The 25,655-nt window shown below is 45.4% G+C and overlaps 1 protein-coding gene and 1 non-coding gene across 2 annotated transcripts in view; one reads left to right on the forward strand and one right to left on the reverse strand.

The window, feature by feature from the left end:
* Positions 1-25,655, reverse strand: part of dnah5l (dynein, axonemal, heavy chain 5 like) — a 69,268-nt gene that overhangs the window by 29,064 nt on the left and 14,549 nt on the right. The window contains exons 20-49 of the mRNA XM_056584431.1: positions 24,263-24,418; positions 23,254-23,393; positions 22,745-22,896; positions 21,933-22,140; positions 20,543-20,630; positions 20,123-20,246; positions 19,698-19,879; positions 19,019-19,111; positions 18,522-18,625; positions 17,796-17,892; positions 17,495-17,575; positions 16,667-16,921; positions 16,200-16,349; positions 11,989-12,107; positions 11,595-11,731; positions 10,884-11,046; positions 10,441-10,552; positions 10,110-10,238; positions 9,629-9,828; positions 9,061-9,214; positions 6,524-6,634; positions 6,098-6,253; positions 5,533-5,661; positions 4,983-5,198; positions 4,423-4,569; positions 4,161-4,333; positions 3,343-3,413; positions 2,667-2,774; positions 2,274-2,461; positions 1,391-1,585 (exon numbers count right to left, since the gene is read on the reverse strand). Of these exons, the coding sequence (XP_056440406.1) occupies positions 1,391-1,585; positions 2,274-2,461; positions 2,667-2,774; positions 3,343-3,413; positions 4,161-4,333; positions 4,423-4,569; positions 4,983-5,198; positions 5,533-5,661; positions 6,098-6,253; positions 6,524-6,634; positions 9,061-9,214; positions 9,629-9,828; positions 10,110-10,238; positions 10,441-10,552; positions 10,884-11,046; positions 11,595-11,731; positions 11,989-12,107; positions 16,200-16,349; positions 16,667-16,921; positions 17,495-17,575; positions 17,796-17,892; positions 18,522-18,625; positions 19,019-19,111; positions 19,698-19,879; positions 20,123-20,246; positions 20,543-20,630; positions 21,933-22,140; positions 22,745-22,896; positions 23,254-23,393; positions 24,263-24,418 (4,338 nt within the window). The remainder of the gene's footprint in view (positions 1-1,390; positions 1,586-2,273; positions 2,462-2,666; positions 2,775-3,342; positions 3,414-4,160; positions 4,334-4,422; positions 4,570-4,982; positions 5,199-5,532; positions 5,662-6,097; positions 6,254-6,523; positions 6,635-9,060; positions 9,215-9,628; positions 9,829-10,109; positions 10,239-10,440; positions 10,553-10,883; positions 11,047-11,594; positions 11,732-11,988; positions 12,108-16,199; positions 16,350-16,666; positions 16,922-17,494; positions 17,576-17,795; positions 17,893-18,521; positions 18,626-19,018; positions 19,112-19,697; positions 19,880-20,122; positions 20,247-20,542; positions 20,631-21,932; positions 22,141-22,744; positions 22,897-23,253; positions 23,394-24,262; positions 24,419-25,655) is intronic.
* LOC130377776 (5S ribosomal RNA) lies at positions 573-691 on the forward strand. The gene has a single exon (XR_008894360.1). It is a non-coding gene; the product is annotated as a 5S ribosomal RNA (ribosomal RNA).

Below are 25,655 nucleotides of genomic sequence, written 5' to 3' on the forward strand. Positions count from 1 at the left end.
AGATATCTATATCATATAATATATATTATCATGGCCAGATACGTTCAGATATGTAAATCAACATGTATAAATTGCTATTAGTCAATTAATGGGGAGATAATCGATAATCGAATCGAATCGAAATCGGATCGGACTTCGAAAATGAATCGTTAGATTAATCGTCTAAAAAATAATCGTTTATCCCAGCCCTACTTGGGACGCAACGCCACCTACAGGAGCCCAGATGACCAATCATAGCCTTGCTAATGAGCTCGCGATTTGCAACTTCACCAGGCCTGAAAAAGCCTCGGAATCTGAATTGAAAACAACGTTCAAGCAAAGACATTTACAAAAAAGAATGCCCATAACATGTTTGAATATTAAGGGCTGCCTCATATTTGTTAGAATATTGATTTATTTTTTTGATATTCGAATTATATTCGAATAACGAAGTTTGGAGTCAAAGCCATAGTATTCACTCACACACACATGTGGCACTCGCACGGTCGTAGCAAATTGTCTCATTGGCAGGCCAAATTCTCTGGGCGGGCAAGGCAGAGAGAGGGGAGGTAACTTGGCCCCTTATGACGACATATGACGGCCATACCACCCTGAACACGCCCGATCTCGTCTGATCTTGGAAGCTAAGCAGGGTCGGGCCTGGTTAGTACTTGGATGGGAGACCGCCTGGGAATACCAGGTGCTGTAAGTGGCTACTTTTTCAACCCCTTCACTCATCAATCCCGATGCCCCAGTGCAGTGATGGGGACACTGTGCTGTGGAAGGTGCCGTCCTTCGGAGGAGACGTAAAACTGAGGTCCTGACTCACTGTGGTCATAAAAGATCCCAGGACACTTATCGCAAAGAGTAGGGGTTTCCCCGGTGTCCTGGCCCAACCAGGCTCCTTCAATCTGGCCCCCTAATAATCCTCCTGTACAATTGGCTGACTCATCAATTCCCTCACTCTCCAACTCAAGCTGGTGTGTAGTGAGCGTTCTGGCGCAGATTGGCTGCCGTGCATCACCCAAGTGGGTGCTACACACTGGTGGTGGTGAGTTAGGTCCCCCCCTTCTGTAAGCGTCTTTGGGTCATTGAAAAGCGCTATATAAATATAATGAATTATTATTAATTATTATATGGGGCCAAATTCGAAATCAGAGCGTCAGAGCTTTCATTTTACAAAGGCATAGCAGGATACCTACTCGTTACGCCATTGCTAGCTACTGGGGGACCATAGGCAGGCTAGGGGAAGTCATATTAATGTCAGAAAACCTAAAAGTGAAATTTTCATGCCATGGCAATAGAACCCAGAACATTTCGATTGGGAGTTGAACGTTCTGGCCACTAGACTATCATGCCCCAGTATCAGTACTAGGTTCAATACTAGTGCTACTCTTCATGACGTTATTACCTGTTTGGAGAGCTGCTCCTCGCACAGCTTGTAGAGGGTGAAGAACTTCCGGCTGAGCACCTGGTTGTCACGGAAACCGGCGCTGGCCAGCTTGACCCTCATGATGATGGCGCGGTCGGGCACCATCATGGCCACCGTCCTGAACTGGATCTTCAGGTTCTCCGGGAGCTCCTGGCGCCCGGCGTAGCCTGGGTTCTGGAGACGAGGAGGACTGGGAGGATGAGCCAACGTTCTTTAACAGGTAGGCATCATTTATCACCAGCTCAGGTCAACTCACTCCTCACCATTGAGGATCCCTCCCAGACCTGTGTCCTCAAGAGAGTCAAGGTATAATCTGGAAGATTTGCTGAACATTTTGAATGAAAGAACACCACCGCTCCTCGCCCGTCCCTCTCCCTATCCTTAATGAACCCGCCCTCCTTCAAAAAGCGAGGCACACTTTTTCGATTAAATTTGAGATTTATCTACGCTGCTGGAGAGTAGGAGCAATTGACTCCGATACGGTCTGCATGACGGAATGTGTGTTAGATAGGAATCTGCGTTGTGCTTGTGTGTGTATGAATGTATTTCCATAGCATATCCCTCAATTGTTCATCTGATGTCGTTCACGCTAGGCGTGTTTATTGCTGGGGACCCAAGGAAGTGCAGTGTCGACTTATTTGGACACAAGACACGTTCGATATGAATAAACTTTGAACAAAACAAACAAGCAGCATGCCCTCTGTGCAGCAGAGGGGGCAGTCGGCAGGGCTCTGAGAACTGTCGACTGCGTCGGCAACGGCCCTACACAAGTCACCATTCACTGTCTGCAGGTCGATATGTCATGGTTATCTAAATATCTAACATTATGGATGCTAGGTCAAAAGGTTGGAACACGGATTACCATGGTGAGGAAGATGCCAAACTCAGGGTCCATGTCCACAATATCCCCGTCGGTAAAGACAAACTGCTTCTTCTTGTTCCTCTTGCACAGTAGGACGACGTATATCTGCTGCGCTGCCACAGACAGCACGGGCAGCTCGATACGGTTGAACTCGTCGAAGCAGCCCCAGGCTCCTGACTGGGCCAGCCCTGGAGAGAGGGAGTGTGTGGTACTATACTTTGTTCACACCTTTTCTAGTACTTTTTACCAATTATACTCTAATTCTCAGTCTCTGAGTTACAGAGACTGAGATAGATAGACAGAAAGAAAGAGGGATAGATAGTTGATGAGAGTTTACAGACTTCTCGTAAATCTGGCTTTGTGGGGACATCAGATGACTCCATGTTTCCCTACCTTTGTAGATCCGTCCCAGTCCTCTGTAGTCCATCTGGTCAGAACAGTTGAAGACCACTACATACTTCCCAAGACAGCGACCCATGTCTTTGGTGGTCTCCGTCTTACCTGACACACACAGTATAAACATGTATTGAAGTGACCCCTTGGACTGGTCTCAACAACACACAATCTGCTTATTCTATAATTTCATGATGCATGTGTTACTAACATGGTCATAGTTAAGATTTGAATTTCCTGTGTTGAATAAGGGATGTAATGGCATTCGAACGGATTAAAAGGTGTTATAGGTACGATTTGGGAATTGTAAATGGAAAGAACCGAAAAGAGCAGAACAGAGCTAAATTTTTTAACTAAACTACCCAATTAACATCTCCATCCCTCTCTAACTCCTCCCTCCCTACTTGGTCTGCCATTGAGAAGTTTTGCATTTCACACATCTGCGATTAACATGCAAGATGGATTCCCCAAACCAATCAAGAAAGACAGAAATCAGCCGGGAGCAGTCTAAAAGCTAAATTGGCTCATGCGGCAGATGCAGTCAAATCAAAACAAATATTCACACAGCGCAGTCTTTCCAGCCCATTCGTTCATTGAATCATGAAGGGCGCGTTGTTTGATTTGCTATGTGTGTGTATGACAGAGGCATGGGAGCCGGTGGTGGCTGGCGGTTTACCTGTCCCTGCGGGCCCAGCCGGAGCCCCGCCCATACCCATCCACAGGGCCTGGGACAGGGTGATGTAGCACCTGGACAGAGGAAACAACACCTCAACACAAGGACCCTTCAAAGGTTGTCGTGTTTTGTTTCAGCTGGGGTTTTTTTCGGTATGTTTTTGGATCTTGATGTTGTTGATCAGGTTCAATCTTAAAGTTATCTCAGGTATCATGAGACGTCACATGACTTGATCTTATCTTGGACATCCCCTGTATAACTACACACACCTTGACTGAACACCTTTTGTTTAGATTTCTGTGGTGTGTCTATCTGAATCTGCAGTTCACCTGCGTCTCGACTGTCTGTGTGCCTCCTATTTGTCTATGAGGGGAGTGATAACCTCTAAACACCTGTCTGTGTGTCTCCTATCTGTCTGTGAGTGGGGTGATAACCTCTAAACACCTGTCGGTGTGTCTCCTATCTGTCTGTGAGTGGGGTGATAACCTCTAAACACCTGTCGGTGTGTCTCCTATCTGTCTGTGAGTGGGGTGATTACCTCTAAACACCTGTCTGTGTGCCTCTACCTGTCTGTGAGTGGGGTGATGACCTCTGAACACCTGTCTGTGTGCCTCTACCTGTCTGTGAGTGAGGTGATGACATCTAAACACCTGTCTGTGTGCCTCTACCTGTCTGTGAGTGGGGTGATGACCTCTGAACACCTGTCTGTGTGCCTCTACCTGTCTGTGAGTGGGGTGATGACCTCTGAACACCTGTCTGTGTGCCTCTACCTGTCTGTGAGTGGGGTGATGACATCTAAACACCTGTCTGTGTGCCTCTACCTGTCTGTGAGCGGGGTGATGACCAGGCGGTCGGTGCAGCCCAGGTACTCGTTGCAGTAGACGAACTCCACGTCGGTGATCTGGATGACGCAGCGGTCCGTGTCTTCCTGGAAGTAGAAGCGGGACTGCTTCTGCCACTCAAAGTCCAGCGGGGATCGGATGTTCATGCTCACCTAACAAAGAAGGAAATAGGAGGTTTGAAGATCAGAGAGTCCTCTACACCAGCGATTCCCATCTCATCCATCCTATCTGCTGCACCCACCAGCTCATCGAAGATGTCCTTCTGGTGAACGTGGATGGTGATGAGAGTCTCGTACTGGGTCCGCTCGTTCCTGCTCAGGTCCCTGGTCGTCATGTCGATCAACTCGTTCAGAACATCCATGAACTTCTGATTGGTGGTTTGCATTATCTGCCGGCCAATGAAAAAACATGGGTTGGTTTTTAGGAGCCCAACGTACACAGTGAAAATGTAAATGGTAGCTAATAAAGGATCAGATGCATGACATTTCATTAGACTGGAATACATTACATTACATGACATAACATTAGATTGCTTTCAATTGCATTCGGTTGGATTTGTAGCTCAAGAGGTCATCATCACCGCGTACATTCTGCCCTCAGTCCATCAAGAGATCATAAAATAGCGCCGCCCAGTGGGCCATGAAGCAATACCATATAAAATGGAGCTAACCTTAGTCTTTATATGTTTGCTCAGTTAGCTGTTTGTTGACGGTTCAGAGCAGTTCGAATAAAACAGGGGTCTACACCACTTCTTTCTGCTCATATTCTGCTTTGTTTGGAGTTTGAACACCTTCCACAGACCTTCTTGTCGCTTCTGCTGAGCTTCAGGGCCTCCTCTGCGTCATGGGTCCAGATCATCTGCAGGCCGAGCAGGCCCACCTGGGCAGGGAACGCCGACTGGAACTCCAGGATTTTGAGGCCCGGGTCGCTGATGGCGTGGTGGGCCTGTCGGATGACCTCGTGCAGAGTCTGTCTGACCCCTTCCAACAGCTGGCCCAACCACACCTCCACGTTACCCTGGACGGAGCACACCACCCGGGGAGAGATCCTCATGGTTTACTATGACGACGATCACAGAACACCTGGTGCCTGCAGCGAGTCAACCTCCACATAACAATGGGTGAACTGTATGTATGTATGTATGTATGTATGTATGTATGTATGTATGTATGTATGTATGTATGTATGTATGTGTGTGTGTGTGTGTGTGTGTGTGTGTGTGTGTGTGTGTGTGTGTGTGTGTGTGTGTGTGTGTGTGTGTGTGTGTGTGTGTGTGTGTGTGTGTGTGTGTGTGTGTGTGTGTGTGTGTGTGTATGTCGGTGTGTGTCGGTGTGGGTGTCAGGAGTGTTACCTGTGCCAGGACGGGTTGGTGCAGGTCCACACTCTCCCCCTCATGAGACTGGAAGGAGAGGATCTGGTCATAGCTCTTCTCACTGAACCCCAGCTGGTCCACATTATCAAACAGACTCAACAGGTGGGCCTGGGACAAACACAGACACACACACACACAAATCCGAAAATAGGTTACATATATGCAAAGAAAGTTCACACATTACAGAAGGATTGAGAAAATACCAAAGGTGTGTGTGTTGTTGTGTGTGTATGTGTGTCTCTAGTGCACCTGTATGCGGTGGTGTATATGTGAGCTTGTGTGTCTCTCGTGCACCTGCATATATACTGTGTCAAGGAATGGTATTGCCATGTGGTGAATAACATATACCCGGCAAGACAAGCATTTGACGGATGGTTAGGGCGGCTAACCAGTTGGTGGACCTAAGGCTGTTAGAGCAGATGGACCCTTTAGAGGCCACTCATAGGCAATATATGTTATACTCTTTGTTTTGTGTTCTTTGTGTTCAACATCTAACATCTATTCTAATTTATTTTTGGCCTGGCCCGGTTGGTGTCCCGACAACCTGTATGGTGTGTGAGTCGGACGCCTGGCCCAGGATCTCCAGCAGGGAGGGGTCGGACACGAAGAAGAAGCGTGGGAACACAAGCCTCTTCTTCTCCAGGTAGCCCGACAGAGACTTCTGACACAACTCCAACTGCTCCAAGAGGTGAGGCAGGAGCTGGAGGAGGAGAAAGAGAAAGCCAGAGGAAGGGGACAGGAAAAGAGAAGCAAAAAGAGGAGAGGAAGGAGAAGAAAGGGGAGGAGAGAGGCGAGGGGAGAGAGGGGCGGGAAGAGGAGAGATGGGAGGAGAGAGAGGAAGGAGAGATGAGAAGAGAACTAGCCGAAATTACAAAGTGGGAAGAAGAACTATTACAAAATCCTATGCCTCAGACAGCATCATGGAAAACAGCAATGTGGTGTTAGGTGTTGCTGCCAGGCTCGTAGGTACCTGGTTGAGGGTCTCGTCCCCCACACAGCACTGCACAATGCCGGGTATCTCGTGGGCTCTCTGCATGATCTTCTGCCATGACTTGTCAATGTTCTGGAAACGCTTGGCTTCCTAAAGCAGACACATGCCTTGGTTGAACTTATCTGTCCGTCTGTCTGCAGTATCTATCTACCGTTGTATCTATCCATCGAGACATCCATTGACCCCTCCCTCCGTCCATCTATCTATCTATTCCTCCATTGCTCAATCCCTCCATCCAGCTACCTGGACATTGATCTCTGTCAACCTGTACTGGACGGGTTACATGGATACATAAGGACGTTTAAAAGAAGGGTACAATCATTGACCATAAGATAATGCAGTGGTATGCATTATGATTTAGCATTTGCATAGAGGTTAGAGCTAAGGTTTAGGTTTAGGGTTGGGTTCAGGGTTAAACCTAGCCCCATATAAACACCATGAATAAACATTTGGAATGATTACTAGAGACGTAATTTAACTGTGTTGATTAACTTCAAGTTAATGCTTTTTATTGCATTAAAGATCAAAATGAATGGTCAATGAATGTACCGCTATTACAAGCCGGTTTTTTTTTTTACAACTTTTTTTTGCGTTCTTCAGAACGAATTGTAAACTAATGCATTTTGAATGGGAGACTGTGCACAGACAGTACAGTGCACCCTCTAGTTATATATATGTCAATATTTTCAATTTTTTTTAAGCAGACCTCCTCAAGAGCTGAAATGATCATGCTCCACGGAACGCCCGTTTCTCAGACAATTAACGTGCTCCACAAAACGAAACGAGAGCGAGAGAGAGAGAAAGAGAGCGGGAGAGAGAGAGAGAGAGAGAGAGAGAGAGAGAGAGAGAGAGAGAGAGAGAGAGAGAGAGAGAGAGAGAGAGAGAGAGGCTTCAGAATGGTTTGCGCAGACAGTACAGTGCAGCCTCTAATTACATATATGTCAATAGTTTATTTTTTCCGCAGATTAGACTTGTAATTAATAACTTACTTTTGTAATAAACTTGACTCGTTTTCTTTTTTGTCGCTGTCTAGTGGATTGTTACGTCACTCTGAGAGATGCGCATGGACAGATTTTATAGTGACACAGCCTATAACCTATTCTTGAAAGCAAAACACCAAGCTTATAGATTTAACGAGCCATGATTATTTTAAACAATTTATTAAGCATCATGTGTGAGAGGTCATTCCTCCTCCTGAGTATGCTTGCAATTGAGGTCTAGTGTACCCCTACTGTCCAAAAGCACCCCGGTTCGGTTAAAATTCAGCCTCTGCTGGCCCACAACTAGACCGCCTCATTTCCTCGTTACACGCTTTAATTTAATTATATTTAAATTATTATGACCATGGTGCCTTTATTTTCTTGCCGTTATCATTACATCCTTTCTCGTTATATCGGTATAAATTCTCTGAACACAATGGAAAAGGGAGGGAGGGAGCCATAGAGAGGGACACTGCGGAGCCAAGTGACTGATGGGCTTAAGAGGGCCTCGCCGTATATAATGAATATATATATATATATATATATACCCGTCTATATTCTGAGAAACGCTCCAATCCAAAATGCATGGGTTTACATTCAAAGATGAAAATATTAACATATCTAGAGGCGCACACCCCTTCTGAAGCCTCTCCCTCTCTCTTTCTCTCTCTCTCAGCACGTAAATTGTCTGAGAAACGCGCGTTCTGTGGAGCAGTTAGTTTCAGTTTTTGAGGAGGTCTGCTTAGAAACTCGGAAATATTGACAGATATATAACGAGAGCGAGGGTCCACTGTACTGTCGGCGCACACTCTCTCTCTCTTTCTCTCTCTCGTCTGAAAAACGCTCCCATTCAGAATGCATTGGTTTACATATCGTTCTGTGTAGAACGAAAAAAGTAGGACAATCGTGCTCTGGGACACGATTCAAATAACGTTTGTGCGCATGAGCACGAAATAGCATGATACCGGGTTGGCTATTACAAATTGTTACCGCTAATAGAGTACTAAAGTGTGACGTCACGTCACGATTCCATAGCAACCGATTTTCGGTTCTACACAAACCAAATTAACAAGGGGAAATCCTATGCCACACAAACGTTTTATAGAAAATGAAAGATTTTTTTGCAAATTGATTTGCGAGTTTGCTTAACCAATGATGTAAGTAATATTGAGAATAGATTGTCTTCATATAAAAACAGAAAAAACTAAAGTAACGTCGTCGAACCTTTCCTTTTATTACCCCAGGGGAATACATGAAAGCCTCGACATGTTTCGATTGGTTGTGATTTTCACCTCTTGAAATTTATTTATTTTCATTTTGAAAGAAACAACACATGACAGCGATGGAAAACGCCATCTCTCATTCGGTTGTTTAGAACTGAAAATCCGGTTGCCAGGACAGCGTGATGTTTTCACTTTAATACTCTATTGTGTAAATTGTCACTTACATGAAGTGTCAGTGTTGTTATACTTGATATGAGAGTATATGTGATCTGTGCACAGAGTAAACTGTAGTCTCCTTGGTCCTCTTACTGACCTGAGGAAGCTGCTTGGCGATGTCCCCCCCTACAAACACGGCCTCCAGGTAGATCCACAGGTTTTGCACTGACATCCACTTCTCGATGACCTCCGTGGTGTTGGACAGCTTCTGGATCCACAGCTGGATGGATGGCTTGAAGGGAATGTTGTATCTGAAGAACAAAAAAAAAAAGGAGGTCATACTCACTGACTCACAGTTATGCCAATTTGCTATGTAACATCAAAAAAAGTTCTACATCAAAAATGAATATACATTTACAAAAGCCGCCTGAAAGACAACATACAAAACAGTTTTAATTCTTCACTTTTCCCACAGATTCATATTCTTCTTCTCAAGCTTTAATCTAACTCTTCCTTCCTACCCTCTCTCCATCCATCTCTCCTTTCTTCCTTCCCTCCATCCATTCCTTCCCTCATTCCCTCGCTTCCTCTATCCGTCTGTCCTTCCTTCCTACCTTACTTCCCTCCCTCCATTCCTGCTTATTTTACGTTCTTTATTTCTTCCCAATCCCTCCCTACCTCCCTGCCTCCCTGTCCGTCTGTCCCCCACAGCCCTCGCCCTATACCTGTTGCTCAGTAGAGAAGCCAGCACCATCAGGCTGTCCTCCATCAGGGAGATCTTCTCCGCCGTGTCCGTCCCCTTCAGCAGCAGCTCCCCCCGCGTCCTGAACTGTGCGAAGGTGAGTGTGTGGGCGCTCCACTCCGCCATCACGTCCTTCAGCTTGGCCTCGATGTCCTTCTCTTTCGTGGCACTGATGCATACATCCTGGACGCAAATGCACGCACGCACGCACGCACGCACAGACGCACACGCAGACACACACACGCACGCACACAGACACGTGATATGTGTTAATAGAACATTTACTAGCTCTGACAAAATGTTTCTACTTTTAGGGAGCCTACTATGAGATATAATTTGCTCTAATTTGTATTATTTGTAAACGTCCTAAATTTCTTAAATCTAAAAAATAAATGTGCATCACATACGTAGTTATAAGGATTAGCATTGTGTTAATACTACAGAAATGCATTCTGGGATCATACCTCAAGGTCCTCCTTGTGCTTTAAGAGCGGGGCCTCCAGGATGTTCTTCAGGGAAAAGGTGTCTGAGTCCACCTGGAAGCTGTGACCGGTCATCTCACTTATCCTAGTCCAGTGTCTGGGCAACATGGCCTAGGAGAGAGAGAGAGGGAGAGAGAGAGAGGAAAATAGAGGGAGAGTCATTGGAAATAAATAAACCATGATTTTAATTAGGATTTTGTTGCCGTTTTAGGGAAAGATATCCAAGTTGAAGTGAAAAAGTAGAAATCTGGCCACTAGCTGGCTTTTCAACTGACTACTAACCCAAGGGTTGTGTGGACCAATGGTGACAGACCTTGTTACTCATCATGTTGAGCAGCGGGCAGGTTTCAGTGAAGTCATCCAGAGTCTTCTTCAGGTCTTTGAAGGCCTGCCACTCCTTCAGGGCCTTGGGCAGCTTACGGATCCTGCAGAAGAAGGAGGGAGGGAAGTGGAATGGATTGATGGAGACAGCAAGGAGGAAGAGCAGATGAGGTAAGGTGTGATAGAGAAACATTTCAGAAGTAGGTTTCACATACAAAGGAAGTTGTGCATAGGATATTGTTAAAGATTGAGTAAGTTTAGAATATTCTCTTCTAAAAAACAGGGAAACTGCAGACCAAATCTTCCCATGGAGAGAAATTAGATATCCAAGCACTGATATGGGGTCTTCCAATTTCATCAGTTATACCCTTTCCCGACACATACGCAAACAGATGCATGCACGCACACACGCACGCACGCACGCAGATCCCATACTTATTCTGGAATTCCTGCAGCTCGGTGTTGATCGTGTCTGTGTTGAGATCGGCCCACAGCATTTCTTGGTAGCCTGCCACACTGTTGGTGACCGCGGTGTACAGACAGTACAGCTTGGACAACAAACCCAGCTCCTTCCTGATGCGCTGCAGCTCTGGGTACTCTGGGGTTCATGCACACACACACACACACACACATTGAGACACATAGAAACACACAGAAATACATGCACACATACACACATACACAAATACATAAACACACACACACACACACACACACATTGTGACACATAGAAACTCACACACACATACATACGCATACACACACACACACACACAAGCACATAGAGACACACACACATACATACAGACATACACAAACACACACACTCAGACACACACACACACACACACACTCAGACACACACACACTCACAAAAATACACACACACACATACATACATATTGTTGTGGAGCTTTATAAAGGATTAGAGGTTGTTTGATTTAGAAGTAAGGAAGGAAAGAAGAAAGGAATGGAGGGAAGGAGGTATGGAGGGAGGGAGAGAGAACTAGATACTTGAATAGATAAATTATGATTCGGTGAGGTAGTGAAACCGATGGAAACAGCCGGAATCTTGGAAACGGGCTGTGTTTACAAACAGCCAGAGATACAGAGACAACTAGACAGCCAGACAGACAGACTGCTAACCGTTGACAGTAAGCCCAAAAAGCTCTTCTCCTTCAGAGCATGCGGTGTATTTCCTCCACAGCTGATCAAACTCTGCCTGGAAGACCTGCAGTCTGTAGCTGGCCTCAGACGGTGCCAGGCCATCCACACCTGGACCACTGCACGAACAAACACACACACATAGACATGCACATAGAAACCCACACAGACACACAGACACACAAGCACATGATATTGTTATATTTGGCATAATCTTTTTTTTTTGCATGTTTGTGTGTGTGTGTGTGTGTGTGTGTGTGTGTGTGTGTGTGTGTGTGTGTGTGTGTGTGTGTGTGTGTGTGTGTCCGTCCATGTTAGCGTGCAAGCGTGTGTGTATGTGTTTGTGAATGTGAGCTTGTGAGTGGGTGGTTTGTACCTCTGGTCGTACTCTGCGTAGAATTTCTCGGCCTCAGTCTGAAAGGCTTCCACACCAGACAGGAGATCGGCCTTCATGGAGGGTTGGATTTTCACCAGGGTGTTCTGGTTCTCAATCACCTAGGGAGACGACACAGCAGGAACAAATCATAGAATTGTTGCAAGCAACCATGAAGGTTTTTTTTTTAATTACGTGTGTACCGCTTTAATTCCCAGCCTGCATCGTAGAATGGCCTTGGTTCAGAAAGACAACTTCAAACAAATGCATCCAATTGCTATTTTCAGATACGCAATGTGAGATCTGTTTAAACATCGGAGATATGCATGTATTTCACTTTAAAATGTATGTCTCTGCCGTCTTTGGCCTTAATGCACTGCGTTTTGGCACACTCTCCGTTTTTGCGCAAAATGCACTCAAAAAAGTAAGTGTAAGTGTAGAAGACTCCCATGTTAATTTTTTTTAGAATATCTTAAAAAGTATAAAATATTGAAAAAATCTGAAAAAAACGCGGGATTCCAAGCTATTCTGAATATTTTGAAATTTGAATGGAGTCTCTAGGTGAAAAAATTAGGAAGGAGATAGGTCCCAAAGTTTGTAGAGAATAATAAAGAAAGAAAGAAAGAATGAATGAACTTATGAAGAACAATAGTTGAGCGCTGCAGGCAGCACTCACCAAATGACATGGGGAACATGTGGAGGGATCAAGATTTTTCAATATGTTGGCCTTTTTTACAAAATGGCCTTTTTTACAAAATCAACTCTGTTGAATTTTAGCATCTGAGCAATTGCAAGTGCAGCTGGAGATGTTGCTTTGGCCATCTGATCTTTGATGCTGGGTCCTTCTAGGATCATGTTCACTAGGTTGTGCAAAATCTGTGGCACAGAATCGTCAGGGCATCTATCAGAGAAACCATTAAATGGTTTGGCTTCACCAAATATGTGACGCGGACAATCTGTGCAGCATGTGCAACATGTACAGCATCCTGATTTCTATCATGTTTACAGGCTTTTGTAAGGGCAGTGCCAATGTCTTCTTCAAAGGCCATCAGGACCCCTTTGCCCTTGGTGTATGCTCGCATGTCAGGGAACTCAGCAAGAAACCTCTCCTTCAGGCGGTTAGAGTGTACCCTATTATCAACCTCTACACCTAGCTGTGCCATTCGGGACTTGTAGACCTTGAAGAGTTCAGCTAGACTGTTGGCTGGTGCTGTTTCTGCATCTTGTCTGGTCTCTTCTATATAAAGGAACAACTCAGCAAATGCGATGCTAGAGGCTGATGCTGCCTGTCCCTGCCCATTATCATCGAGATCTTCTAGGTTGGCATCTCTGGCACGATTATAGAGACCTACTAGGCATTGGATGTGATATTTTGCTTCTATGGCCACCATGTCCCCGGCACTGAGTTTACGTAGTAGCTCTGTATCTTGAAGTAGGGTAGCACAAGTGCATACCTTTTTGTCTAACTGGAATGTTGCAGCAGCATGAAGGCCATCATGGCCAGGAGGTTGTTTGCAGAAGAAGCAGTTATCCTGTCTGGTTTCAGATGAGTGGGACCTTGGGTACTTATGCAAGGTGCCAAAACTTTCACCTCCTGCTTCCAGTTGTCGCTTCTCTGCTTTTTGCAACATGGTTGCATTGTACTTCAGCCGGCAGGTTTTATGGTATTTAGCTTTATTTGCAACCATGGCTGCTTCAATACCTTGACCCTCATTTAACCGTTCAGGTGCGAACATTGAAGGGAGCTGTCCAAGTTCATTGAACTTTGACAAATGCTCTGCAAGTTAACTGTACCCACTCCCCTTGTCTACTCGCATATTTTCAATGGGCATGTCAATGCTTCTTCTGCTTCGACTTCCTGACATATTGCAGATTCCAGTCTGTTTTAGATGTAGACCTTTGATCAACAAGATTCACAACTTTAAAGTTCTTCGCCATTTTCTTAAGTGAAGGCTGAGGGACTATCCTTTTACCACCCTTATTAAAACACATTAACATATGGGATACAACAAGGTTCAGATGTGATAACTACCCTACACCTAGACCGATCGTTCATCCATCTCATCTCATCTCATCACATCTTCGTCCGCTTATCCGGGGTCGGGTCGCGGGGGGAGCAGCTCAAGCAGGGGGCCCCAGACTTCCCTTTCCCGGGCCACATTGACCAGCTCTGACGGGGGGATCCCGAGGCGTTCCCAGGCCAGTGTTGAGATATAATCTCTCCACCTAGTCCTGGGTCTTCCCCGAGGTCTCCTCCCCACTGGACGTGCCTGAAACACCTCCCAAGGGAGGCGCCCAGTGGGCATCCTTGCCAGATGCCCGAACCACCTCAGCTGACTCCTTTCTAAGTAAAGGAGCAGCGGCTCTAATCCGAGTTCCTCACGGATGGCTGAGCTTCTCACCCTATCCCTAAGGGAGACGCCAGCCACCCTTCTGAGAAAACTCATCTCGGCCGCTTGTACCCGCGATCTCGTCCTTTCGGTCATCACCCAACTCTCATGACCATAGGTGAGGATAGGAACGAAGATGGACCGGTAGATCGAGAGCTTTGCCTGATCGTTCATCCAGTGACATCTAATTCCTGTGCGATCTGTACACCTTCCGGGTAACTAAATGAAAGTCATTTAAGGCCCCTTTACTCTTGGGTAAGCTCTCCCGCGCTTGCTCTTCCTGTCTATTCAGGGGCGGCTATCTAACTAAATCATGTCATCAACAACTAGATGTGGGGCTAACATTAGATAGCATTTAGGAAACTAAACTACATTACAACTAAACTATCACTAAACTACCACAAATAAGTGAAGCTTTATAAAGCAGAGTGTATTAGCTGTCACTGAACCCCATGCTGAGTTTCACAGCAGTGGTGTCACCAGTGTGCCCTGGTTGTGCTTTGACATCCACTCTATTTAGGACAATTTTATTTTGTGGAAATGTGAATGTACACAAATCTACACAGACTACCCTAACTCTTACCCTAACTGTAATCCAAATAAGATAAATGCAATTGTATTGAAAGCACTGTTTTCCTAGGCGACCAGGCATGCCCGCCGTCTTGAAAATCTTTGGTAGTTGGCTGCCATCTTTGCCACCATATTGAAAAAGGAGTAATTCAAATGAAGGTTCTCAAGTGCTATCCTTAGTAGATTAATCCAAGATATATCCTCATATCATTTATGTCCATCATTATTATGAAAATTGATCTAAAAAGAGTTGTCACTGGCAGCCATTTTGCAAAATTGTTTAAATAAAAAATATATGATGGTTCCATGTCGGTATTGTTTTTTCTTTGAGCATAACTACCAAATTTGATGCTTCTATCTCTTATTATCCATTGTTAATATGAAATTGTATCTAATAAAAGTTGTCACTGGTGGCCATTTTGAAAAATGGCCTCAATATTCAACAGTCTTTTACATGTTCCCCATTTCTCTGGCTATAATTGCACCAAATGTCATATTTCTATCACCTATTATCCATTGTTAATGTGAATTTTTATCTAAAAACAGGCGGTCACTCGGGGCCATCTTGAAAATGGCCACCATATTGAAAATTCGTCGTGCCTCCACATCTAATTTTGTTCTATATGTCTTTGGCTACAAGCGACCAAATTTGACGCTTTAATCCTAAAATGCACAATCCTTATTTAATTTCTAGCTAAGCTATCCCACTATATCGACCAGATGTTAACCTGACCATGCAGAGAAAAAATGCTCATAGTAAGACTATTTTAATTTCAGCTGATTAATTCAATAAAAATACTATTTTGTTACTATAGATGTAAGAAAGAAATATAATTAATGTTGCTAACAGTGGTATAAGCAGAATAACTAATAATTAACTTACTAATTTTTACATTACATTTTTGTAAAATAATGTACGCCAGCATGAGTTAGCCATTACCACACAACGCGGCTTGCATCTTTGCATGTTTCATTAAATAATAGAAAATTGGATTAACACTGCTGGGTTTGATTCAACCATAATAAGAATGTATGCACCCAGGTACTTAAGACAGTATGGATTTGGTGTCCACCAGTTGGCCTATATGTCACAGCATCACAAGTTGAGCTCTCTTGAATGGTAACATTATGTTTACATAGGTCAAGGCATCGCTGTCCGACTGGGTCCTAATCACAAGGACGTTTAACTTATTGTGGGCTGAGTTATCTATGTATCTCTCCATGGTATGCTTTATGTTTGGGGTGTTTGTGTACCAGAGCGTTGAGGTTCTTCCACCCGTAGCTGAGTCCATCCACCCGCTCTGCACTGCCGTCGCTGAAGGACAGCTGGTGCTTGTTGAGGAGAGCAAAGGACTCCTCCACCGGCCCAATGGTGGCGTCGATGCGGATCTCCGCCTCACGCACCTGGAACCCAGCAAAGGGGGGAAAACAGGCACACACACATGAGGATCAAGGGATTAAGGATGGCTATAACAAGTTAAGGAGGGTGCAAAAGTGTGCAAAATACTTTGACGGTATGGCTAGAGTTGAAGTTAATGATCAATTGTATGCCTTTAATATGTAGATTAAAGTGTAGCTAATACAAAAGTGAAATTGAAACTATTACAATAGTGATAGTGAAACTAATAGAAAAGCAAAAGCAAAACTGTGACAGGATCGAACTGCATAGTTGGGAGAAACCAAGATGGTTATAGATGGGTCAGATCACCAGGCACGCGTACCTCCTTCAGTGCGGACATGGCTTCCCGCACGTCCTCCAGGTCTCCGATGGGCCGCTGCAGGCGCTTGTTCAGGCTCTCGATGAAGGAGAACACCTCGCCCATACTCTCCGACGCCCGGCGGTTCAGCGCGGCACCAAACGCACGCTTCCACACGCGGCACTCCTGGGTGAGCGACAGCTTCAGCTGCTCCGTGTCCAGCAGCACCGAGCCCACCGTGAAGGAGGCGGGCAGCTCCTCGATCTGAGCCTCCAGCTTCTACACAAGGCCAGAGACCCCAGCAGAGGAATTAATATACACACATACAGGACACATCTAATTTTAGTGTTTGCAATATTTTTAATACAGGGTATGCCGGTTGGGTGCAATAGAAATGAGGAATGTGAATTATCCCTCTTTTTCTAAACATTCTTGAGAATGTACTGCTTATTTAACTGGTCCAGTGCCAGAAGTACCCACATGGGTGGGACAAGACGTTATCGAACCCCTGGTCCAATCTATAACAAGTATAGTCTTATATTCGTTAAAGATTGGAGTGTGTACTGTAACACTCCTTACTTAGGTATGGAGTGTTACAGTAACACAGCCATTGTATAAGTATATAAAATGGATTTCTATGCCTACTATGTAATTCCTCTTTTTCTACTACTTCCACGGAATTCACTATTCACCATCACCCGTGTAATACTGTTCATTTGATCAAAACACTTTTGTTTTTGACTGCAGTACAGTTAAGTAGAGGACAGTCATCGTTGCCCTGCAGAGAAGCGTGAGAGCTCAGTTTTGGGGGAGACAGTACAGTACAGTAGAGGACAGTAAGGGTTGCCGTACAGAGTAGTGGGAGATCTGGGAGCTGAACTCAGTAAGGGAGGGCTCTGTCTCCAGGAAGCTCTTCACCTGCTCCTCTGGATCCTGCATACACATGACAGTTACAATACACAGATACATACATATCTTGAAAGGCGCCTCTAAATTAAATGTATTATTATTATTATACACAACTCGACAGAAAAACAAGTAATGCACAACACACACATACATATGCACGGAACAGAAACACTTCCAGAACACACACGTGCACATAGACGCATACACATACGACTTTGACAATGTGTGTGTGAATCCCACAGACCTGGATCCAGAGGGTGGAGAAGTGGGCTAGTTGTGTGAGCGTGTTGGTGCTCTGAGTCTTGAGAGAGGAGACCACAGAGCCCAACTGGATAACAGACCTGGCAGAGAGACAGACAGATAGATATACAGACATATCAACTACAAACTATGTCTAAACAATGTGCCATCATTTACCTCTCAAATGTCCCTGAATAACATCAGATAAAATATGATACATATTATCATTTATATTTATATCATATAGATATAGATATACATAATAGTGCTGTCAAAATGAAAACATTAATCCTTGCATTCATTTTGAAAGAAGTATACCGCTAAACAGTTGCCTGCACACACACCGCCCAGACAGAGCTCCACACACACCGCCCAGACAGAGCTCCACACACACCGCCCAGACAGAGCTCCACACACACCGCCCAGACAGAGCTCCACACGTCCAAACACTGCCCCACCAGTGGGCCTTGGTCTTGACGTCAGACTACCTTGGAAAAGGTAACGAGAGCTAACAGTGTGAAGTTGTATTGTTAATAATAATAATTAATTAAACACTTGATACATTTATCCATTGGTGCTTATTGTTGAGATTATTGAGAAGAAAAACTCAAATACAATACTGTGTGGAGCATTGCTTTAACGCTCCATTCCTTACAACTGAAATGAAGCAGGACTGTTTCAGGAATCAGCCTCTAGGGGGCACCAGAGAGAACATGTTATGGGAACTGACTTGGTGACATCCTTTTGTTCGGCCAGCTGCCGGTCCAGAGGCCTCAGGACCAACTGCTTGATAGGACTGTCGTCCCCGGCATCCCGCAGGGCTGCTTGCTCCAACTGGGAGAGAGACATAAAGAGACAGAGAGAGAGAGAGAGAGAGAGAGAGAGAGAGAGAGAGAGAGAGAGAGAGAGAGAGAGAGAGAGAGAGAGAGAGAGAGAGAGACAGAGAGAGACAGAGAGAGACAGAGAGAGAGAGAGAGAGAGAGAGAGAGAGAGAGAGAGAGAGAGAGAGAGAGAGAGAGAGAGAGAGGGAGAGAGAGAGAGACAGAAAAAAGAGAGAGAGAATGACATGGAGGAGAGACATAAGGAACAGCAGAGATATATATACATAAGAGAAGAGAACAGTAGAGAGGAGAGGAGGGAAACAGTAGAGATATTTAAATGATATGTAAATGAGGCCTCTATAGTATAGTATATATAGTATAGTAGTATGTGGAGGCGGAGCTGTACCTGGAGCTGTTTGTGGTGCAGGTGAGTGAATGACCACAAGGGGATGTCTTTAGCCATGGACACCACGATGCTCACCACTTTGTTCACCGTAGCCTGACACACACACACACACACACACACACACACACACACACACACACACACACACACACACACACACACACACACACACACACACACACACACACACACACACACACACACAAACAGATAGACACACACACATAGATACACACATAAATACAGATACCCACACACAAATACAGATACACATACACACACATACAGATAGATACACACACAGATACACAAACACAAATACAGATACACGCAAACAGATACACACACACACATACACACACATACAGATACAGACGCACAAATACATACAGATACACACAAACACACACACACACACAAAGACACATACAGACACACAAATACATACAGATACACACATACACATACACAAACACGCATACAGACACACACACACACATGTACAAACATGCAGAGATACACAAACATACAAACACACACACATATAATAAAAAAAATTGCAATCCACCATTGAGCCTAAATACAGTTCATTAACAATGAAATGAATAATATGGATCATAAACATGCACTGAAAATGAGTCTAAAAGAGAAGGTCATTGAACGACACACACACACGTACCTGTATGTGGTCCAGGCTGGGCCGCAGCACTATGTTGGGTATGGTCAGCTGGATGGAGGCCCTGAAGAGGGGAGCGGGGCCCCCCTGGTCCTTGGAGGGGCCGTCGGAGGTGGAGGAGGTGGGGGGGTAGGAGCTGACCACGTGCAGCCGCTTCCTGAAGGCCTCCAGGGACGACCTGGTGGCTGGTGGGAGACAGAGGCGGGTTGGGGGTTTATACAAAAAGCCCCAACCCCCAAGAGACCATGAGCTTTTATGAGATAGGATTTGCACCAGAATTACTTGTATCTGATGATCTACATTGCAGTATGCACTAAGCTTTGCTCCACATTAAGTCCTAGTTAGCAGCAATGAAGATAGGTGCTGTAAAAAAGGATGCTAAAAATAATTGTATGGTAAAAAAACAGGGGGTTGTGCTGTCCTCTGACCTCTGAGCAAGGCATCAGTGTTCCGCTGGCATACATGACCGATCAGGTTGAAGAAGCGACAGGGAAGACACTCCTGACATCTGGTCTGCTGCTTCCCATCTGGATGCAGACAATGGTGGGACCCCTGGAGAGGAGGGGAGAGGAGAATAAACCTTAATGTGTGTGCGTATGTGTGTGCGTATGTGTGTGCGTGTGGGAATGTGCAGGTGCGCATGTATGTATATATGTATGTATGTATGTATGTATGTATGTATGTATGTATGTATGCATGCGTGCGTGCGTGCGTGCGTGCGTGCGTGCGTGCGTGCGTGCGTGCGTGCGTGCGTGCGTGCGTGCGTGCGTGCGTGCGTGCGTGCGTGTGTGTGTGCACGTGTGTGCGTGCACGTGTGTGCGTGTGTGTGTGTATGTATGAGCACACACCTCTAGATTCACAGTCTCTTTTGGCTTCATCTTCCTCTTCAGCTCGTCCATCAGTTCAAACACATACTTTTCAACCTGCTGACTCTGCCTACAAACACATACCTCATATGTAAGGGATAATTTATAAAATGCCGGGCATTATCGGGAAAATATTTTCGATAATGACCGGCGTTATATGCATTATCCCACTTATTACATGGCTATTTGCCAAATGAAAAAATAACTTTTTACAATTTATTTGGTACCAAAAAGGACCATTCGTAGTGTTGATCAGCAGAAAAATAGTCTGCCAAACACGTTGACGTCGCTTAGCAACTGAATACGCTGGGGTTGATAAGTTACCGGACTACTTGCGGAGTGGTACGTAAGATGTGGATTAGAGGCAAAAAATCCACTTTCGTTGACAGCGGTCAATATATGCTTAGCGACGTTCAGTTAATAATTTACCGCCGGAAGTCAGGAAGGCCCATGCAAGTGAACAGAGCACTCTACAGCATTGAGAAGAGCTGTGTAATAAAATAATATAACATTACACTGTACACAGTACAAAGGCGTTTTCTATGTTTTACCATATTTGGAGTGTGTGGTTGATGGCTGGTTAAAGTAGCCTCCCCTGGCCTGAGTCAGACAGATAGGGCTGGGCAAGGCTACCCACCTGTGGTGCATTGGGCAATCTATGCACCCAGGGTGAACCAGCTATCACCAAACTCCTCCTCAGGGAGAGGTCGGACATGTCCGCACTGAACACCTGCCTGTAGCATCTCTGCAATAAACTGGTGTCATGTACAACTCCTAGTGTCCCTGGTGGTGGAAGAGCCCACTAAAGCCACCTAGGAGCAACTGCCACACCATGCATAAAAAATAATTTAGTATAAGATCCACAAAATGCTTTTGCTCCATGTTTCTAAGGAGCCTTGACGGTAGATTAAAGTGCTTGCAATGCTTCCTTAGGGTTAATCATTGTATTTGGGGGTACTACTAGAATAAGGTTAATGCTTGTATGTTAGGAATACCCCTTATTATTCTGAGATTGGTTTCTTCTGCAAAACCAATTTTAGCATCTTTCAAAAACCATCCCATTTTTTATCATGCTTCGTAAAGGCCCCCATCCCGAGTAACCCTCTCTGCTTTGCGCGTGGGTCGGCAAATTTACCCCCCGAGAAGTTGTAAGTAAAGTAAAGTAAAGTTTAAGGGCAAAGGAGCTGTTTCACGCACGTATTGAGGGGCGTTCTAAGGGTGTGCGAGTACTCCCCCTAGCTCAGACTTCGATTTTCTTAGTTTAGCAGACGTAAAACATGTACATACGTCATATAAAAAGTCGAAAAAGCATTAATATCCTATGAAGAACACAGGCTTCATAGTGGACGCGTCACAGAGGAGAAGACCTCACCAGCAGAGAGTGAGGGCAGCAGACCCCACCAAACGCTCCGACTGCTGCAGGAATTCATTGGGACTGACGGGCACATCCACGGGCAGCTCCAACAGGCCGCAGGACCCCATGTCCTGGAGGAGCCGCTCGATGCGACACTCCAGGGTGTCTGTGGCCACCCTAGACACTTGATCCAGTTCCCTCAGGGCCGTGTAGACGTTCTCTATGACTGGTAAGAGAGACGGACAGACGACAATAGAAAGCATCATATATTGCATCTATGATGTACTCAGTCAACGTGTGTGACTGACCTCTGGAGCATAACTGGTTCGGGCCAATCGAAAGCATTGATCTAATATGGGGAGGGTTTATTACGATGACTGCACTGGGAGCATCGCGGCGGTGAGGCATATTATTTAATAAACAACATAGATGGCTGCCCTGGATGTTTCACGTGTTTGATTGGTGTCCGAGTGTTTCCTGAGGCATTACGGTCTTCCTCCACTGATGACACCCCTTGGAATTCAGAGAGGTTCAAGACTAATACGCATTTGTGAATTGGTCTGGCGTTGTCCCGCTAGGCTTTCGCCTTTCAGTCTTCAAACACATTAATAATGAAATGAAAAAGAAAATAATTTATCAAACATCTTCTGCATTGAATTGATTATTGTGGTTATCCTTTGAGCCAGCCTTGATGACTCTGTGATGTAGAACACTTCAAGACATCATGACTTAAAACTCAATCTGTCTTACATTCTATTTGACTGTCTATATTTTGATTAAGCTTTCCATCCATCCATCTATCTACTGTCCGACCATCCATCCATCCGTACATGTGTCAGTGTTAAGGGCGCTCCAGCAGAGGGTTGTGAGTCCGGGAGAAAGGGCCGCCTCCACGCGGCCGATGAAGGGCTCCATCAGGGGGGAGAGGATGGCTGGGATCCTGGCCAGTATCTCCCTGTAGTCCTGGAGTATCTGCACCAATCTGGAGACACAATACAACCCCAATACTCGTAAGTCAGGACAGATAGGGTGGATAGGGAGAGGAGAGGAGAGGAGAGGAGAGGAGAGGAGAGGAGAGGAGAGGAGAGGAGAGGAGAGGAGAGGAGAGGAGAGGAGAGGAGAGGAGAGGAAAGGAAAGGAGAGAGGAGGAGAGAGGAGGAGAGGAAAGGAGAGGAGAGATGAGGCAAGGAGAATAGAAAAGGAGAGAGGAGAGGAGAGGTGGCGAGAGAACAGCGTACAGGAGTAGAGAAAAATAGAAGACCGGAACACTACTCAGAACAGAAGAGATAGAACAGAATAAAGAAGAACACAGTTGTAGACAGAATTGTACATAACTAACCGCTGATACAACGTTTTTATGTGCTGTTCTTTGGAGCTCATCGCCACGACAACCTTTGGTACCGCCAGGCCCAGTTTGGTAAAATACCAGAACTCCTGCATTACTTCCAGAACCATGGGGTCAAGGTTCACCAAGAGCTCCTGGGAAACACATGGGACGGTTAGAATTAAACTGAATGGGAATGACACAGCAGGGTATATTTAAGCAATAGATCACGATAGGCTGTGGTATGTGCTCATTATACCACTGACTGAAGTGATCTACCGCTTTTATACAACGGTTACTATTATGGCAAAACGAAAGTCATAGACACACTACATTTAAAAAGAAACCAAGAAAGTCAAAGTTGCCGTTTTATTAAAGAATACAAAAAAGTAGTCCCTCCTGGCTGCCTTCAAAATGCACGACGGTCGCTATTCAACAGACTTTAGCGTCCCTCTGAGACACGGCTCGGTTAGAGCGGTTCGCCGGCAATTTATCCTATGGAGCAGTTCACTCGACCTTGCCTAAGCTTTCGTTAGTCTCTCCATCGCCTTGCTCACTCCCGGAGTAACAACATTTACACCCTCTCCATCATCCAACATATGTTTTACTTTGTAGCTGTTTCTACTTCCAGGCGCTGAGTGATATGCAAACTTTCACAAAATGATCGGGCGTCATAGCAGTTATGTATACGCTCATTATACAGTTAGGAACCAATCAGATCGCTGGATTTAGGCCCCCCGTTGTATAAACAGCAGTTTTACCCTTTAATAACTACATATTAAAGAATGGAGTTGGATTTTGTGAAATTACATAAAATAAAATAAAATTACCGTACATTGAATTACATTGAATTAATATCCGTTACATTCAATTCCGTTACATTCAATTGAATTCAACCCATTTATACCCATATAACATACAAGACATAATTTGACGGTTCACAAATGTTCACAAAGATACCACATGACATATCTGTGTGTGTGCATGCATAGATGCGTGACGGGGTGTGTGTGCGTGTGTGTACCTTTGAGGGGTCGGCCCGGACCAGTAGCGAGGCGCTGAGCCGGTGTCGGCTGCTCTCGGCGGCCTTGCTCCACCCACGCACGTACAAAGCCTCGTACTCCACCAGCACCACTGCCATCCTGTTGTAGCTCCTGATCACACTGCTCATCTCAGGGCCCTAGGGGACGCGGGCCGACAGGTGGACGGACACAGAGACAGAAAGACAGACAGGCAGGCAGACAGGGAGACAGAGAAAATGAAGAATGGATGAACAGAGCGACGGGCAGACAAACAGGCAGACAGAGATAAAGAGCGCAGGGTGGACAGACACACACGCACATAGCCACAAGCAGATGGACAAACAGAAAGAAATTAGTTAGACAATGATTAGACCAATAGACCATTTGTTTAATGTGTTCCCATCTTGGTCTTTAAAGGTCCCATGACATGAAAATTTCACTTTATGAGTTTTTCTGACCTTAATTTGAGTTCCCCTAGCCTGCCTATGGTCCCCCAGCAGTATTTCCACAACGAGGCTGTAGTTGGGGTTATCTCAGCCATGGTTGAGAAGGAATTGGGGGAAGGGAACTTTGGCTTTGACTCCCTGAAGTACATGAACCGCTACATGGCGGAGAAAGGGATTGTTGCCCGCGATTGTCTCCCGCTGGAGCCCCGCTCCCTGCTGCCCGTTGCCCGCTGCCGAGGCGGTGGTCCCTCGGCAGCGGGCAGCGAGGCTCCGGAGGGAGACAATCACGGTCAACAACCGCGGTCAACAATCCCTTTCTCCTCCATGTCGCGGTTCAGTCTACTTCAGATTGATGTGGAAGCTGAAGAACCAGAGACATCGGAGAACCCGACGCAGTCGTTTGAGATTCATAATATCGTCTGGAGGTGCACACAGCTTTTGGCCCTGATAATATGTATTATATGATATAGATATCTATGTAAAATATGATATTATTTAGATATAGAGCTCCAGGACTCCAGGGCTGTGTGCGCCTCGCCATTGCGATACATCCACTGCAAACAAAGCGCATGGTACCGTGGCCACAAGCTTTTCAGGGCCACACCCCCACACTCCTCCTTGACCCGCCTCTTTCCTCCTCATTTGCATTAAAGCTACAGAAACTGAAACGCCGCGTTTGGGGAAAGCTCAATGTGCGACTTGCTCGTAGTGGCTGTAATTCTGCACCACGGCTGAATTTCGGGAACATCTTCAAATGCTGTGTTAGGGGCCCACTAATATCTATATTAAAGCATCCATGAAGAAGCATGCCATGGGACCTTTAAGGATTCGATTTATACATTCTTTAGGCCTTTGCTATGTTGGGATGTAAATCAGCCATGATTTCCCTCGTCAGGGCAGTTTGTATGGGCTAACTTTTGTTGTACAAAACAATGACACAGCTGCGGGA

Source organism: Gadus chalcogrammus, chromosome 23 (assembly GCF_026213295.1).
Source record: "Gadus chalcogrammus isolate NIFS_2021 chromosome 23, NIFS_Gcha_1.0, whole genome shotgun sequence".
NCBI classification, from domain to species: Eukaryota; Metazoa; Chordata; class Actinopteri; order Gadiformes; family Gadidae; genus Gadus; species Gadus chalcogrammus.